This window comes from Syngnathus floridae, chromosome 2 (genome assembly GCF_059516105.1).
Source record: "Syngnathus floridae isolate MCC-2025c chromosome 2, RoL_Sflo_1.0, whole genome shotgun sequence".
NCBI lineage: Eukaryota > Metazoa > Chordata > Actinopteri > Syngnathiformes > Syngnathidae > Syngnathus > Syngnathus floridae.
In genome coordinates this window covers 15,472,648-15,485,242 of record NC_142414.1, presented here as the reverse complement: position 1 = coordinate 15,485,242, position 12,595 = coordinate 15,472,648, and the positions used below count along the sequence as shown (strand labels likewise).

The 12,595-nt window shown below is 40.6% G+C and overlaps 3 protein-coding genes across 5 annotated transcripts; 2 read left to right on the top strand and 1 right to left on the bottom strand.

The window, feature by feature from the left end:
- The first annotated feature begins 863 nt into the window (after positions 1-863).
- Positions 864-3,487, top strand: ddrgk1 (DDRGK domain containing 1). Its single transcript, XM_088368469.1, has 8 exons — positions 864-1,075; positions 1,732-1,881; positions 1,979-2,124; positions 2,214-2,315; positions 2,405-2,527; positions 2,613-2,651; positions 2,736-2,841; positions 3,015-3,487. The coding sequence occupies exons 1-8, from the start codon at positions 988-990 to the stop codon at positions 3,173-3,175; spliced, it is 915 nt and encodes a 304-aa protein (XP_088224595.1). The 5' UTR covers positions 864-987; the 3' UTR covers positions 3,176-3,487.
- cars2 (cysteinyl-tRNA synthetase 2, mitochondrial) lies at positions 3,457-7,326 on the bottom strand. Of its 3 annotated transcripts, none has more exons than XM_088368466.1 (16): positions 7,202-7,326; positions 6,870-7,100; positions 6,302-6,352; positions 6,113-6,230; positions 5,958-6,029; positions 5,586-5,691; positions 5,444-5,524; positions 5,192-5,321; positions 4,981-5,114; positions 4,808-4,875; positions 4,622-4,688; positions 4,417-4,555; positions 4,210-4,333; positions 4,000-4,098; positions 3,670-3,879; positions 3,457-3,600 (listed from the first exon to the last, which is right to left on the bottom strand). In XM_088368466.1, the coding sequence occupies exons 2-16, from the start codon at positions 7,061-7,063 to the stop codon at positions 3,505-3,507; spliced, it is 1,689 nt and encodes a 562-aa protein (XP_088224592.1). In that variant the 5' UTR covers positions 7,064-7,100; positions 7,202-7,326; the 3' UTR covers positions 3,457-3,504. The 3 variants fall into 3 exon arrangements, with proteins under 3 accessions (XP_088224592.1, XP_088224590.1, XP_088224591.1); XM_088368464.1 differs by having other exon boundaries at positions 6,870-7,103; positions 7,202-7,323; XM_088368465.1 differs by having other exon boundaries at positions 6,870-7,269.
- atg3 (autophagy related 3) lies at positions 6,896-12,348 on the top strand. Its single transcript, XM_088368468.1, has 13 exons — positions 6,896-7,093; positions 7,613-7,712; positions 8,057-8,098; positions 8,393-8,442; positions 9,038-9,108; positions 9,184-9,291; positions 9,390-9,442; positions 9,745-9,826; positions 9,914-9,948; positions 10,029-10,181; positions 10,405-10,532; positions 10,658-10,726; positions 10,837-12,348. The coding sequence occupies exons 2-13, from the start codon at positions 7,641-7,643 to the stop codon at positions 10,916-10,918; spliced, it is 945 nt and encodes a 314-aa protein (XP_088224594.1). The 5' UTR covers positions 6,896-7,093; positions 7,613-7,640; the 3' UTR covers positions 10,919-12,348.
- The last annotated feature ends 247 nt before the right edge of the window (positions 12,349-12,595 follow it).

Here is a 12,595-nt window from a genome sequence, read left to right as displayed (position 1 = left end):
TTTCAGGAGTGCATACCAAATTGGAAGTCTTGACCCGGACAATACATTTACAGTATGTGGCTGTTTGATGTGTTAGACCTTAAATGTGGGCACAATGGGCTCGTCCCTTGGGTATCTCAAGGGCAAGTCCTTGCATATGTTTCCACAGCAAGTTTAGTTACAGTATGTGTATATGCCGAGGAGCATCAGAGGAATAACTGAGCAGATATCATGTTTGCTGTATGGCGAATGTACATCTTATATACAGTGCTAGGATGTGAAGGAGTGGAAAGTTCCAATGTAATGTTTGGAGTAAAATTCAGAAAGAGTGTGTGTGTGAATTAATACTTGATAAATAACGATTCCCTTAACTCCACCAAAACTCTATTAATCCATTTTAATGAGGCATTTTCTCTTGAACTCTTTGGGCCCTTGCGCGCAAGAGAAGAAATTTTTCAATTTGGTGCACTTCAAGAAAAGTATTTTTTTTTTTAATTTCTTGGTGAAAGGTTGACATTTAGCATACTTTTATTTTTGTCATATGTCAAAACATAGTCAGATTCTACCCAAACGGTAAATAAGTTGAAGGTGAGTGACCCTTGTGAGGCTATGCGGTTCAGATAATGGATGAATCAATTGAAGAATTAATGAATAAGTGAATGAATAAACTAACACACGCATGAATAAATAAAAAAATAAAAAAATAAAAAAATAAATAGATGAATGAATGAATGAATGAATGAATGAATGAATGAATGAATGAATGAATGAATGAATGAATGAATGAATGATCGCATGGGACATGGCAATGCACGTTGGTACTCCAAATCAATCGGAGGTAGTTGCGAGCTCCAACGTGTCAAAGGAGCAACAGAAAAACGACAGCGAAGAAGAATTCTGACAGCGAAGAAGAAAGCTCCCAGCTGTTGACGTATCAGAAGCCTCACGAGAGCTGTATCGCTCACATATTAATGATAAAAAAACGTCAAACGTGTATGTAAAACGGTCATGATTATCGTATTGTACTTGATAGCTGCTGCTATCCTCGCTGTGTTGCTGTTGTTTGCTGTGAAGTTGCGGAAAAGGACGCAGCAAGGTAAAACTCGGAGCTAGCTTACGAGCTAACAGTACATAACTTGACATGAAATTTGATAGATATTTAATGTAAGTAAACCCCCGGCACTTTCAAACGGTAGAGGCCGGGACTTGCGCACTTTTAATCGGTAATTTATGTTGTAGTTACGATTAACCATGCGTGTTTTGCAAGGCTACGTCAGCAGCAAATAAACAGGCACTTGTTTAATATGGTAAATGGCATATGTCGAGGTAATTTGAGTAAAAGCAATACTTTGAAATATACTCAAGTAAAAGTGTTAAAAGGCATGATGACTGTCAGTTATGCAATGCTTGTTTTAATTAAATGGAGCGACTTATATGCAATCAAAACATGTATTTACTCAGCTCCACCGTGGATACATAATTAGGTTGTATTTTTTGGGGGGGGGGGCTCGCACAAGATACAGCGTCAACGTGGAAGTCCTTTAGTAATCTGTCATAATATTAATGTTGTTAAACTTAACGACACTGCATCAAATAGGTGTTAATACATGAGAATATTATATTTGACACATTTACCTGAATTTATCTTTATTAATATGTAATGTAAATGTATCCACCATCCTATAATGTATACGGTTAAGAATCAAGGAAGTCTTTTTTTTGTTAATCTTAACGGCTCATCTCTGTGCACAGATGACAGAGAACATGAACAAGCTGTTGTCAGACCGCCAGGCGTCCGTCCACGGGCTGCTGTCGAGGAACGAGGAGCAGGGATGCCACGTAGGAGGAATCTTGCAAGGGCTATGGCCAACAGAAGATCACAGCGAGAACCAGTAGAGCTTGGTAAACAGACTTTTTGTTTTGTTTTTTTAACTTGATCCTGCCATCCAAAAAACAAATGAGGATAAGAAACACAACCTTATTGCCTTGTTGATTTCAGAAGGAGAGCGAGTGCAGCAGTATCAGGAGGATGATGATGATGATGAGGAGGAGGCAGAAGAGCAGAGCTTCCAGCCAACTGCAAAAATTGGAGCCAAAAAGCAAAGGAAGCTGGAAGAAAAACAGGCAAAGAAAGCCCAGCGAGAGGTGAGCCAAATCCCACTTGACAAAATTGTACAAACTTAAAGTCGAAGTTGTCCACCTTTACTCTTATTGTTTCATGATTCTACTTCCAGGCTGAACTTGAGGAGCGTGAAGAAAGGAAGAGGATGCAGGACCTCAGAGACGAAGAGAGACGACAGGAGGAGGAGAAAGAACGGCTACTGGAAAAGAAACAGGTCTTTTTTCCCCCCCACGAAAACAATTTATATTCCTCTCTCATCCATGCAGGTAACATAACGTATTGTACTCATTCATAATTCGTCAGGAAGAGGATGAGCGTCGAGCCAAAGAGGAGCAGGAAAAACGGGAGGAGGAGGAGTACCTCCGGCTCAAAGCTTCCTTTGTTGTGGAAGACCAGGGTGAGGAGGAGCAGCTGTCTGAAGACCAGGTCAGGTCCCCTAAGATGTGTCCTCAAACGCAACATCTTTGATTGCTATTCAAATATAAACGTGTGATTTTGTTCTGCCTTTCAGTCACGTAACCTACTCCAAGAATTCATCGATTACATAGAGGTGATGTCACACTCCATTAATTCTTTCGTCTCAGAAACTGAAAGTCAAGTGTGTTTGTGTGACACCCTGCTTTCTGTCCGCCAGAGCTCTAAAGTTGTTCTACTAGAGGACTTGGCCTCTCATTTTGGAATGAGAACAGTGGATGCTATTGCCAGACTGCAGGACCTGCTAGCGGAAGGTTCCCTCACAGGTTTGTGTCAAGCAGGGCATTATTATCACAAACGCGTACATAAACAAACTCAAAATGAACTGTGTTGATTAGGACTGAACGGTTGAAGCCCATGTGAAGTATTTATTGTACATATTTAAGGTACAGACAAATTTGTTTAGGAAATAATTTAGGATATTTGTATTGTTTCCCAGGGGTCATTGATGACAGGGGAAAGTTTATCTCCATCACTGAAGCAGAATTGGACGCAGTGGCTCAGTTCATCAATCAAAGAGGTCGAATTTCTATCACAGAGTTGGCCCAGGCTAGCAACACTTTGATCAATTTGAAACCAGAGAACCGCAACACTGCATGATGTCACAATTGGCCACAGTGAGGTCACATCTTCATGCAGGACTTTCTCAGACACTGTCCAATATTGGAACGTTTCTTTTGAATGTTGGCACGGAACGGTGGACCTTCTTCAAACCAATCAAGTTCTCTAAAAAAAGTAAGTCCCATCCACTGTTCTTAGAAATTAACCGGGTGTGGTATGGGAGACTCAGAAAATTATTGACTACAAATAACCTTTTTATTCATCTATCCATGCCAGGGACATATAGTAGAAAAATGACACTGTTTTGCTCACAAAAGAGGTGACAGCTATTAAAAAGCTTTATTTCTTTAATCACTAGTTGAATTAATTCATTCATGAACTGTTTTGTCAGTGCTGTGTTTCGTCCTGTCAGCGATATCGGATGCCCTTTTTGTTAGCTCCCACGTGGAGGCGGCTCCTCGATCCTGAAAGCACGAGACCAGAATGTCAGCCTGGCGTTTAGCGATATAAACCTAAAATACGGAGTTGCTCACTTTTATAAGCACGCCAAGAGGTGCCAGATTCTTCCTCAGTTCATCACTTGCTTTAAGAAGTGGGATTCTGTCTGGATAAAGTGCTTCTTGGAGCTTTCCAGGAGTGGTTGACTGACGGGTGAGAGCGTATGCTCTGACTTCACTTCGGAATTGAGTCAGCTGTTCGACAACAGCCCTGAAGCTTCCCGACTGGCTCGTTGCCTCCGCCTCCTGCACGTCAGACAGTCATGCTCGATAAATACCGGACCCAAGTTTGAGAGCCATCACTTTACAGCATAGAAGACCGTGTGTGAATAAATAGCTTGTTGGAGATTCCGCGTGCATCCCTACCTTGTTATGCAACGGGTCAATACCAAACATCTCCAATATGTCTCTTATGTAGGCTGTCATGGCTCCAAACACAGCCGGACTTCGAGTTGCTCCTGCATCCTGAGCGGACAACACGGTCAATACGCCACGCAAATATGATTACGTGCTGTGACATCATGTCACGGTGAAAATGACTATACTGTGGAGAAAGGAAGAGTCTGAGCTTGTTACCGTGGAAACGGGCTGCAGCTGGCAGTTTGCCTGGTAAACCAAGTCCATGATGGCATTCATGGCTCTTGGGGTGTCAAAGTCATCAGCAAGGGCTGTCATCACATTCGCTTTGGTCTGAGCCAACCTAGTAAATTGGAACCGTGACACAGCAATGATGTCGTGGCGTTCATTAGAATTTCCATAGGCTGAAAATAAGTGGGATCAAACCTCTCCCAGAGTAATGCGTCTTGCACCGGCAAACACTGCAGCTGACCCTTTATGTAGGCCTGAGCGTCGTTATAGAAGGTCGAGACACTTGCCAGGGCGACCCGAGCCTCCGACATGCTGCTGTCGCTGTAGTCGATAGCTGCAGACATCGCGGAGCAGTCACTTGGCAGCGATGTCACTACCTGTGATAAACCGTAGTAACTACCTGATCTGTATTTGGTCAAGAGGCAAAACATACGGAACTCATCGGCGGAGTGAGACTGCAGGAAGTCCTGAAGATGTATGGAAGAAAAACAAATGAATTAAGCAACTTTGGCATTGTGACAGCATCTCGCAGCATTCGCTCATAATAAAAGAGGACATTTCAAATGATTTTTTAAAGGTGAACTACCTTAATAGTGATGTAGTTCTTCAAAGATTTGGACATTTTCTCTGCGCTGCCTTTGAGGTGTAAATGTCCTAAACACATAAAATAGATTAAAAAAAAATCTCTATATATATTAAGCAGGCACGAAGAATCAATCCCTATTTTCTGGATTATTTCCATCTGTTTGCATTTGTCACCTGAGTGCAGGAAGTAATTGGCCCATTGGTCACACCGATGATAGGCTTCACTCTGCGCCACCTCGTTCTCGTGGTGAGGGAAGGCCAGGTCCACGCCACCCGAGTGGATATCCAGCTGACTGCCAAACACCGAGCTGGACCCAGCAGGGAGGTGACATCACAGATCACATGCACAGGCAACCCAATGCTGCGGAGGGTTGGGGATGCAAACCTTGCAATGGTGGAACACTCGATATGCCAGCCTGGTCTTCCTGGGCCCCAAGGAGACTCCCAATGGGGTTCTTGTGCTTTTGATCGCTTCCATAGAGCAAAATCCCTCACATCTTTTTTGCTGGCGTTACCTGAAAAAACACAAGTACTCTTATTATGATTTTTACTACCTTCCTTTTTTTTCTTAATGATGTTGGCTGCAAGAACAATTTGCAGTGAAAGTTAAAACCGCCAAATGGCATCCGTTTTTTACCTGCTCCTTCTTGAGACTCTCCACCTCCCCCAAACTTGCCATATCGATCCCCAATGGACTGGATATCGAAATAAACGTCACCTGCGGGTCAAATGAGTTTGTGGATTTTGATGATTTGGTGTGGGAGGATCAAAATGCTCACCTTCTTTTGTGGCATAGGCATTTCCATTCTCAATAATCCTTTGAATGAAGGCCACAATTTGTGGCACGTTTTCGGTGACTCTTAAATACACTGCAGGAGGAATCACCTAGATTTTTTTCAAAGCCACATTCAAATGAAAAAAAAATCAGACCTTTTCGATATAATCCAAATTTCTCATGCTACGTTATTCCTTTACATTCTGTTTTATGATATACTACGACAGTATATGTTTTTCCACAGTGCAACAGAGTACATAGCTATATTTCTTGTTAAAAGTTATAATTTTTGTATTGGAATACAGTACAGTAATGGCATTTCCACTGATTTCATAAAACCTTTGGCACTCCGGACCTAGCTGAGATGGCCACACACCTTCAATGACCTCATATCCTTCTTAAATTCCTCTTCATACATTCTGGCTATAATGGTGGATGAGACGTTCTCCTAGGAAAAAAAAGAGACAAATATTTTAAATAAATCATACTCACTGCTTGCATATCCAGTCGTCATAGCAACTGGTGTCTCACCTGCCAACCTCTTTGGATGATTTTATCATCGATGTCTGTGATGACCATGGCGTGAATGATCGTGATACCAAACAACCTGGACAAGATTCTCTGCAGCACATCGAACCTGACATATGAACTTGTGGAGAAAAGATGGTCAAACGTCCAGTAGAGGGAAAATGGATTCAATACATTGTGTGCGATCATTACCATGCATGGCCCAAATGGGCATGGTCGTACACAGTAGGCCCACAGCTATACCTGATGCACAAACGGAGGCATGATATTGTGGGAGCTTAGTAGCATGATGCTTTAATTACAGAGGGTCCTCGGTTTACCACGAAATATCGAAAAATTCGGATTGCGTCATAGTCTTTCCTTGTATGTATTCGTCATTGTATAGTGGTTTTTTTTCCGCACCAGTGAGTTTTAATTATGCTTTTGTCAGTTTTTTTTAATTAAATTTAATTATTTGAAGAAAAAAAACTTTATTTAGTTGTTTTATTTTATTAGGTTTTTTATTGTTTGGAGTTTATTTTTCATACAGTATATGGCATAAATAGTGAATGCAAAATAATAAAAAGGTATATGAAGTGTTGTGTAATAAAGTAAACTACAATTCCCAAGCCACTGTTACACCGATCTTCTTCTAATCTACAGTAATAGTAGACAAACGTAACTTCTTGTGCTGCGTATTATTTTCGTTGTAAATCAAAACCGCGCATTTCGGGGCGTCGTAAAGCGAGAACCCTGTTTCATTTGAACGTAAGTGTAGTACCAAGTGGCTACTCCCTCTCGAGACAGAATCAGCGGCTCTTTCTGTTTGGTGAGGCTGTTGAAAGTCTTTAACCCAGTGTCATATCCCGTGGGCAAGAACCACTTCTTCTCGCTTCTGCTGCATGTTCCACGGATTCTTTCCTTTACAAGTCTTTTGGCTCGCCGTAGAAACGAATTGACTGGGTTTCTCCACATGCTATGACCTCGGAACACTGCACAGCCCTGGTATGAGCTGCTAATGTAGCAATCACGATATGACACGTAAGGTTATTCCGGCCGGCAATACAATTCAAACGTTAATAACCAAAGAATAGAATTAAATGAAATACGCACGTTTTGGGAATATACACCAGACATCAAGTGAACCTTGTCAAACTCGGGTACGACAAATCTCCATAGATACCTTCTTCAGCGCAAAATTGTACGTCAACTGAGCCGCCATATTGTGTGTGGAAAAAGTAGCGCATGAAGAAGCCTAATAAATTCGCGACTTTGAGATGTTCTGTACTTAAGCATAAGTACATACACTTAACTCGTTTTTAAGTACTGATTCACCCATAACAAGTAAAAGTAAAGTAAATAAAGCTCTGATGGAGCCAATATGATTCTAACGCTATCATCTCGCGAGACTGAGATAACCGGAATTGCCCGAGTGGTCATGTGATATACGAGTGTTGCTGCTGCACCCTCTGTTTTCGAAATAACAATGTTGAGTTAGCTCCGTGTTCTTCTGTATGCTTCCAGGGAGAGTCTCTTTATTTGATCCCGCAAGATGCAGAACGTTATTAACACGGTAAAAGGAACGGCTCTCGGAGTGGCCGAGTTTCTCACGCCAGTGCTCAAGGTAAACTTACTTGCAATTTACAAGCTGCCTCGTTGCTAGTTGGCTAGCATGAGATGCCTTATTCACGTCGTAAAACCGAACAATAATCAATAATAGTCACCGTTAAAAAAAAAAAAAGACAGACATATTTGGGGAAATTCTGTGCAGCACTGCGAAATAAACATCAGGATAGGAAATTGGAACAAGTAATGTGAAGTAAATTCCAGAATTGTAATGCAAGTCACGCACAAACAATTATGATAAATTGTTCACCAATTAAAATGGACACTCATGAGGAATTGACCCAGAAATGTGTATGTCCTATTAAAGTTGTAAACTTATTTGTTGTTGCTAAAATTCCACAGGAATCAAAATTTAAAGAAACTGGAGTCATCACACCAGAAGAGGTGAGGTTGTGCTATTTTATACGTCCTAACTTTTTGCTAGTATTCCATATGCTCCAATGTTTCCCAATAATGTCACAAAGGGTATGTACACACTGTTTATTCAAACTCAAAGCTGATATACCTGTTTACTTGCAAAAGGTAAAAGACACATACGTTTTAAGTAAAACTTTAATAATTTGGAGCAATTAATTGAAATGTGATCATTTCTCGTAGCATAATGGTTTGGAAATCACTCAAAATATAAGACGCTGCATAATAGATGGATGTATAATAATTTTCTTTTTTTATTATCAGTTTGTAGCCGCTGGGGATCACTTAGTTCATCACTGCCCCACTTGGAAATGGTCAGTATCATTTCTTCCAAATAAAATGTGCTTTGAAATATATGTAATGAAGTTGTTACGTCTGCCTAGTCGGGGGAATGTTTATACTGTGACTGTGTAAAATCAGGAATAAGGCAGTGATACTTTGTTGCTCAGGAATGTCCATTATGTTGTTGTGCTGCTCTTGTTAGATTTCACAGAATGGTGCAATTCTCTGCTGGGGAAATCCAATTTACCCAACTGAAACTTTTATTTTTCTCTACTCTTCTATTTGTTCTATTATGTATTTATGATATATTTTGACAGAAAACAGTAAATAAATTATTGCATTTAGGTAATACAATTGTGCCTCCAAATTCAAGTTTATTTTTTTCTGTGATGATCGATGTTCATATCGCAAAAGACTCGAACGTTCTTTGTCCCTTAAAATGAATGGAAATGTCATTAAAGTGTTTAAGCCTTCCACGCAGAGCCGGTTCAGACCTCCAGGGGTCCCTACGCAAAAATATGTCAAAGCAACATTGTGTGACATCTGATAGCGCTGGTTGTAATCTAATACGCACAATGTAATGATTTTATAGTCAAGTAATGTTTTTTGTTTTCATTCTTCACTCAGGGCCACTGGGGAAGAAGTGAAAGTAAAGCCGTATTTGCCCTCGGATAAACAGTTTCTCTTGACACGCAATGGTAAGAATCCTCTCAAAATTGTTTTGTTTCTCAGTGTGTGAATGTTTTCTTTCCCCCCTGGGTATGTTTTTTCAGTTCCCTGTCACAAGCGCTGTAAACAGATGGAATACTCAGACGAGTTGGAGGCCATCATAGAGGAGGATGATGGAGACGGGGGATGGGTGGACACTTATCATAATGCAGGTATGGCATTAGTTGACTTTTTACTTAAAAGATGGTAACATATATTGTGAATCACTGCTCTGCACAGTATGAAATCTATAACAATGCTCTATTTCTAGGTGTATTAGGTGTCACCGATGCTGTCCAGGAAATCTCACTGGACAATAACAAGGTATTGTGGTTCTGTGTCGAGCCGATAATTACTTCTATGGAACTAAATACTTTGGCCATATTCACGAGGCAAATTGGAACCATGCTTGGTCCTTCCTGCTCCTATCCACCGATGGCCTGCTTTCACATTGATCTTGAAGGACTTGGTGTTAAGACACTGTAGATAATATAGTGTGCCACAAGTGCTTCTGCATGACTTGAGATGTCAAGCAGCCCCAAGCGCGGCACACATTACCTGGTGTGCTACTCCCTTAGTGTCCTCGTGTGCTAGCCATATTTCAGCTGCGTATTGACTTGATCTAGGACAAGAATATGAATAGCACATCTGCAGAGTGTTGTGATGATGGTGAAGATGACGAAGATGGGGAGGCAGCAGATATGGAAGGTACGTGAAAATGTAACAAACATTTTTTTTCTATTATTAGTCTCATGGCTAGCTGCACTCTTATTATACTTGTTTTGTCCTTTCCAGAATATGAGGAAAGCGGCTTGCTGGAAACGGATGAGGTAAGCGTGCCCATTTCAACATAGTATTTGTGAGCTTCTGCAAGTCATGGTTCACCCTTCTCTCACTGTTTCCTTTTCAGGCAACCCTAGACACCAGTAAAATGGTGCAAGCCAAAGTGAAAGCAGAACCCGGGAGTGAAGACGCCATCCTTCAGACGAGAACTTATGACCTGTACATCACGTACGATAAATACTACCAGACGCCTAGACTCTGGCTGTTTGGATATGATGAGGTTTGTAACCTGGCTGTTATCCATCTACACCTCATTGCCGTGTGCCTTATTACATCATCCTATCAATTTACACATCAGTTTTGCTTAATTGGTAACAGTTCTGAAAAACCTCTCTCTTGGAAATCCACCTAAATAGTTTGAGAACCACTGAACTGTCCAAACTTGTGCCATTGCCGGAGACTTGAAGTTTCTACTTTGATCAAGCGGCCGTGACCTCTTCCAGGACAGGCAGCCTCTGACTGTGGAACAAATGTATGAAGACATCAGCCAGGACCACGTGAAGAAGACTGTCACCATTGAGAACCATCCACATCTTCCTCCGCCTGCCATGTGCTCTGTCCATCCCTGCAGGTGATGAGTTGACTTTGTTGTCCTTAACTTCTTGGTAGTTAGTTAATGAGGCACCTTGAGCTGCATCTCCAAAGGCTTCAATACCTTTCTTTACGGAAGGAAATTGATCCTTTTTCTTTTCTCAGACACGCGGAAGTGATGAAAAAGATCATCGAGACTGTGGCCGAAGGAGGCAATGAACTTGGAGTGCACATGTATCCTTTCCGTTTATTTTCTTGGACAACTAATCAAGTGGGCAGATGTTTTGTGATCTGAGAATGAACAATGAAATGGATGTTTTTTTTCCCTTGACTGTGGTTTACAGGTACCTTCTCATTTTTCTCAAGTTTGTCCAGGCTGTCATTCCCACAATAGAATACGACTACACAAGACACTTCACCATGTAGAAATACTGATTGTGCAAAATCACTTATTCTGCCGCTGTCATATGGTCTGATTTGGTGACAAGGGGATGTTTGTCTCATTTTGAAACACTTGGCAACAAAATGTGCATCCTAAATGCAAATATGTTTTCAGTGAGAAAGGAAAAACTCATCTAGTTCTCAAATGTGATGTTTTGTCTCAAGGCGGAAACAATTGAAGCCTTGCACATTCGTAACTGTAATTTTCGATCAATATCCTAACAGTGGGAAAAGACTTTGAACACTTATCCGGCACTCTGTCCTAAGCAAGGCAAAGCTAACTACATCCTCAATGCTTTACGGAGCCGCTTGTCCTTACCGATCGACCGCATACAAAGTCACATTCCATCATTGTATTGTACCTCTGATTTCATGTGATCCATACTCTGCTACTTTCAGTTCACCGTATTTTGGGGACTGTCTGCCACTTATGCTAAAGCAGTTTAGCCTACCGGTATTCAGTATGTCATGTTTACATTAGCACTGAGGCGGAACCAAAAAAGGACCCTGAAATCAAAGCCAACACGGTAACAAAATTGTTGGTACCCTTTTGTGTAACAAACAACTAGCTAAAACTGTCACTGAAAATCTTGCAACTGATCCAACAATACAAAAATGACGGAAATTTAATTAGACAAAAGAAGACGCAAGAATAATGCTTTGGAGCTAAAACCTGTGGCTTCTTGTGCAACAGTATTTTAAACTAAAGTTTGTTTTTAAAGTAATTCTCCTTGAACATGAAAATAAAGCAAGGCTGGATTTTTAGTTGTTGGTCATTTCAATGATCTGTTTTTCTTTTTCTCAGTTAATGCAAGGGTGCCAACAATTTTGTCCATGTGTGAAGCTCCTAAAGAAAGCATTTTTGGTGTACTATTGCCTGGTTTACAAAAGCTTTATTTCCTTCATACGGTTGTTTATGGTACACAACTTTGTTTTCAATGCCATATTGAACGAATGTCAAAATAACCTTGTTGTTGTTGTTGTCCGGCCTTGGCGTAAACTTGAACTCAAAGGAAACGGGATTTAGTCCAAATGATTGACATTACAACTTTCAACTAACTGAGGGAACTAAAGAGTTCATAAAAATTTAAACTTGTGCAGATTTTTGGCTTTCTGTACAGCATCACTATCATGTTTCACTGGGACAGAGTTGATTATTATACAGGATACAGTTATACCGAGAGGTGGCCCAAATTAAAAAAAAACCTGCCATTTTGTCTTAATACTATGAATGTGTTGACGGTCCTTTAGCAGTTGGCTGAAATATGTATTTTTTGTTTGTTTGATTGTTTGTTTGTTTGTTTATATAACATCATTGCGCATTTTCTTGCCCAGCAGCTTGTGTGGTTAACTTGGCAACAAACAAAATCTTTGTGGCACATTGTGTAAAATAAAATAATATATACAGTACCTGACTCACCGGAGTTACATTATTAATGTTGAACTGCAGTCTGTGCTTCAGTAACCTCTCACTTTGATCACATTATTGGCCTCTATTTTCCAGTGATGGGAAGTATCAAAGTACCTAAACTGTGCTTAAATAAATTTACTGTTAGTTAATATTTGCCAAGCTATGGGAACGTTTTTTTTTTTTTTGATAGCATAAAAGTTGAGCTAATTGGTTAGAATAAAAACATGCGACATGAACTGTCTTAGTAAAAT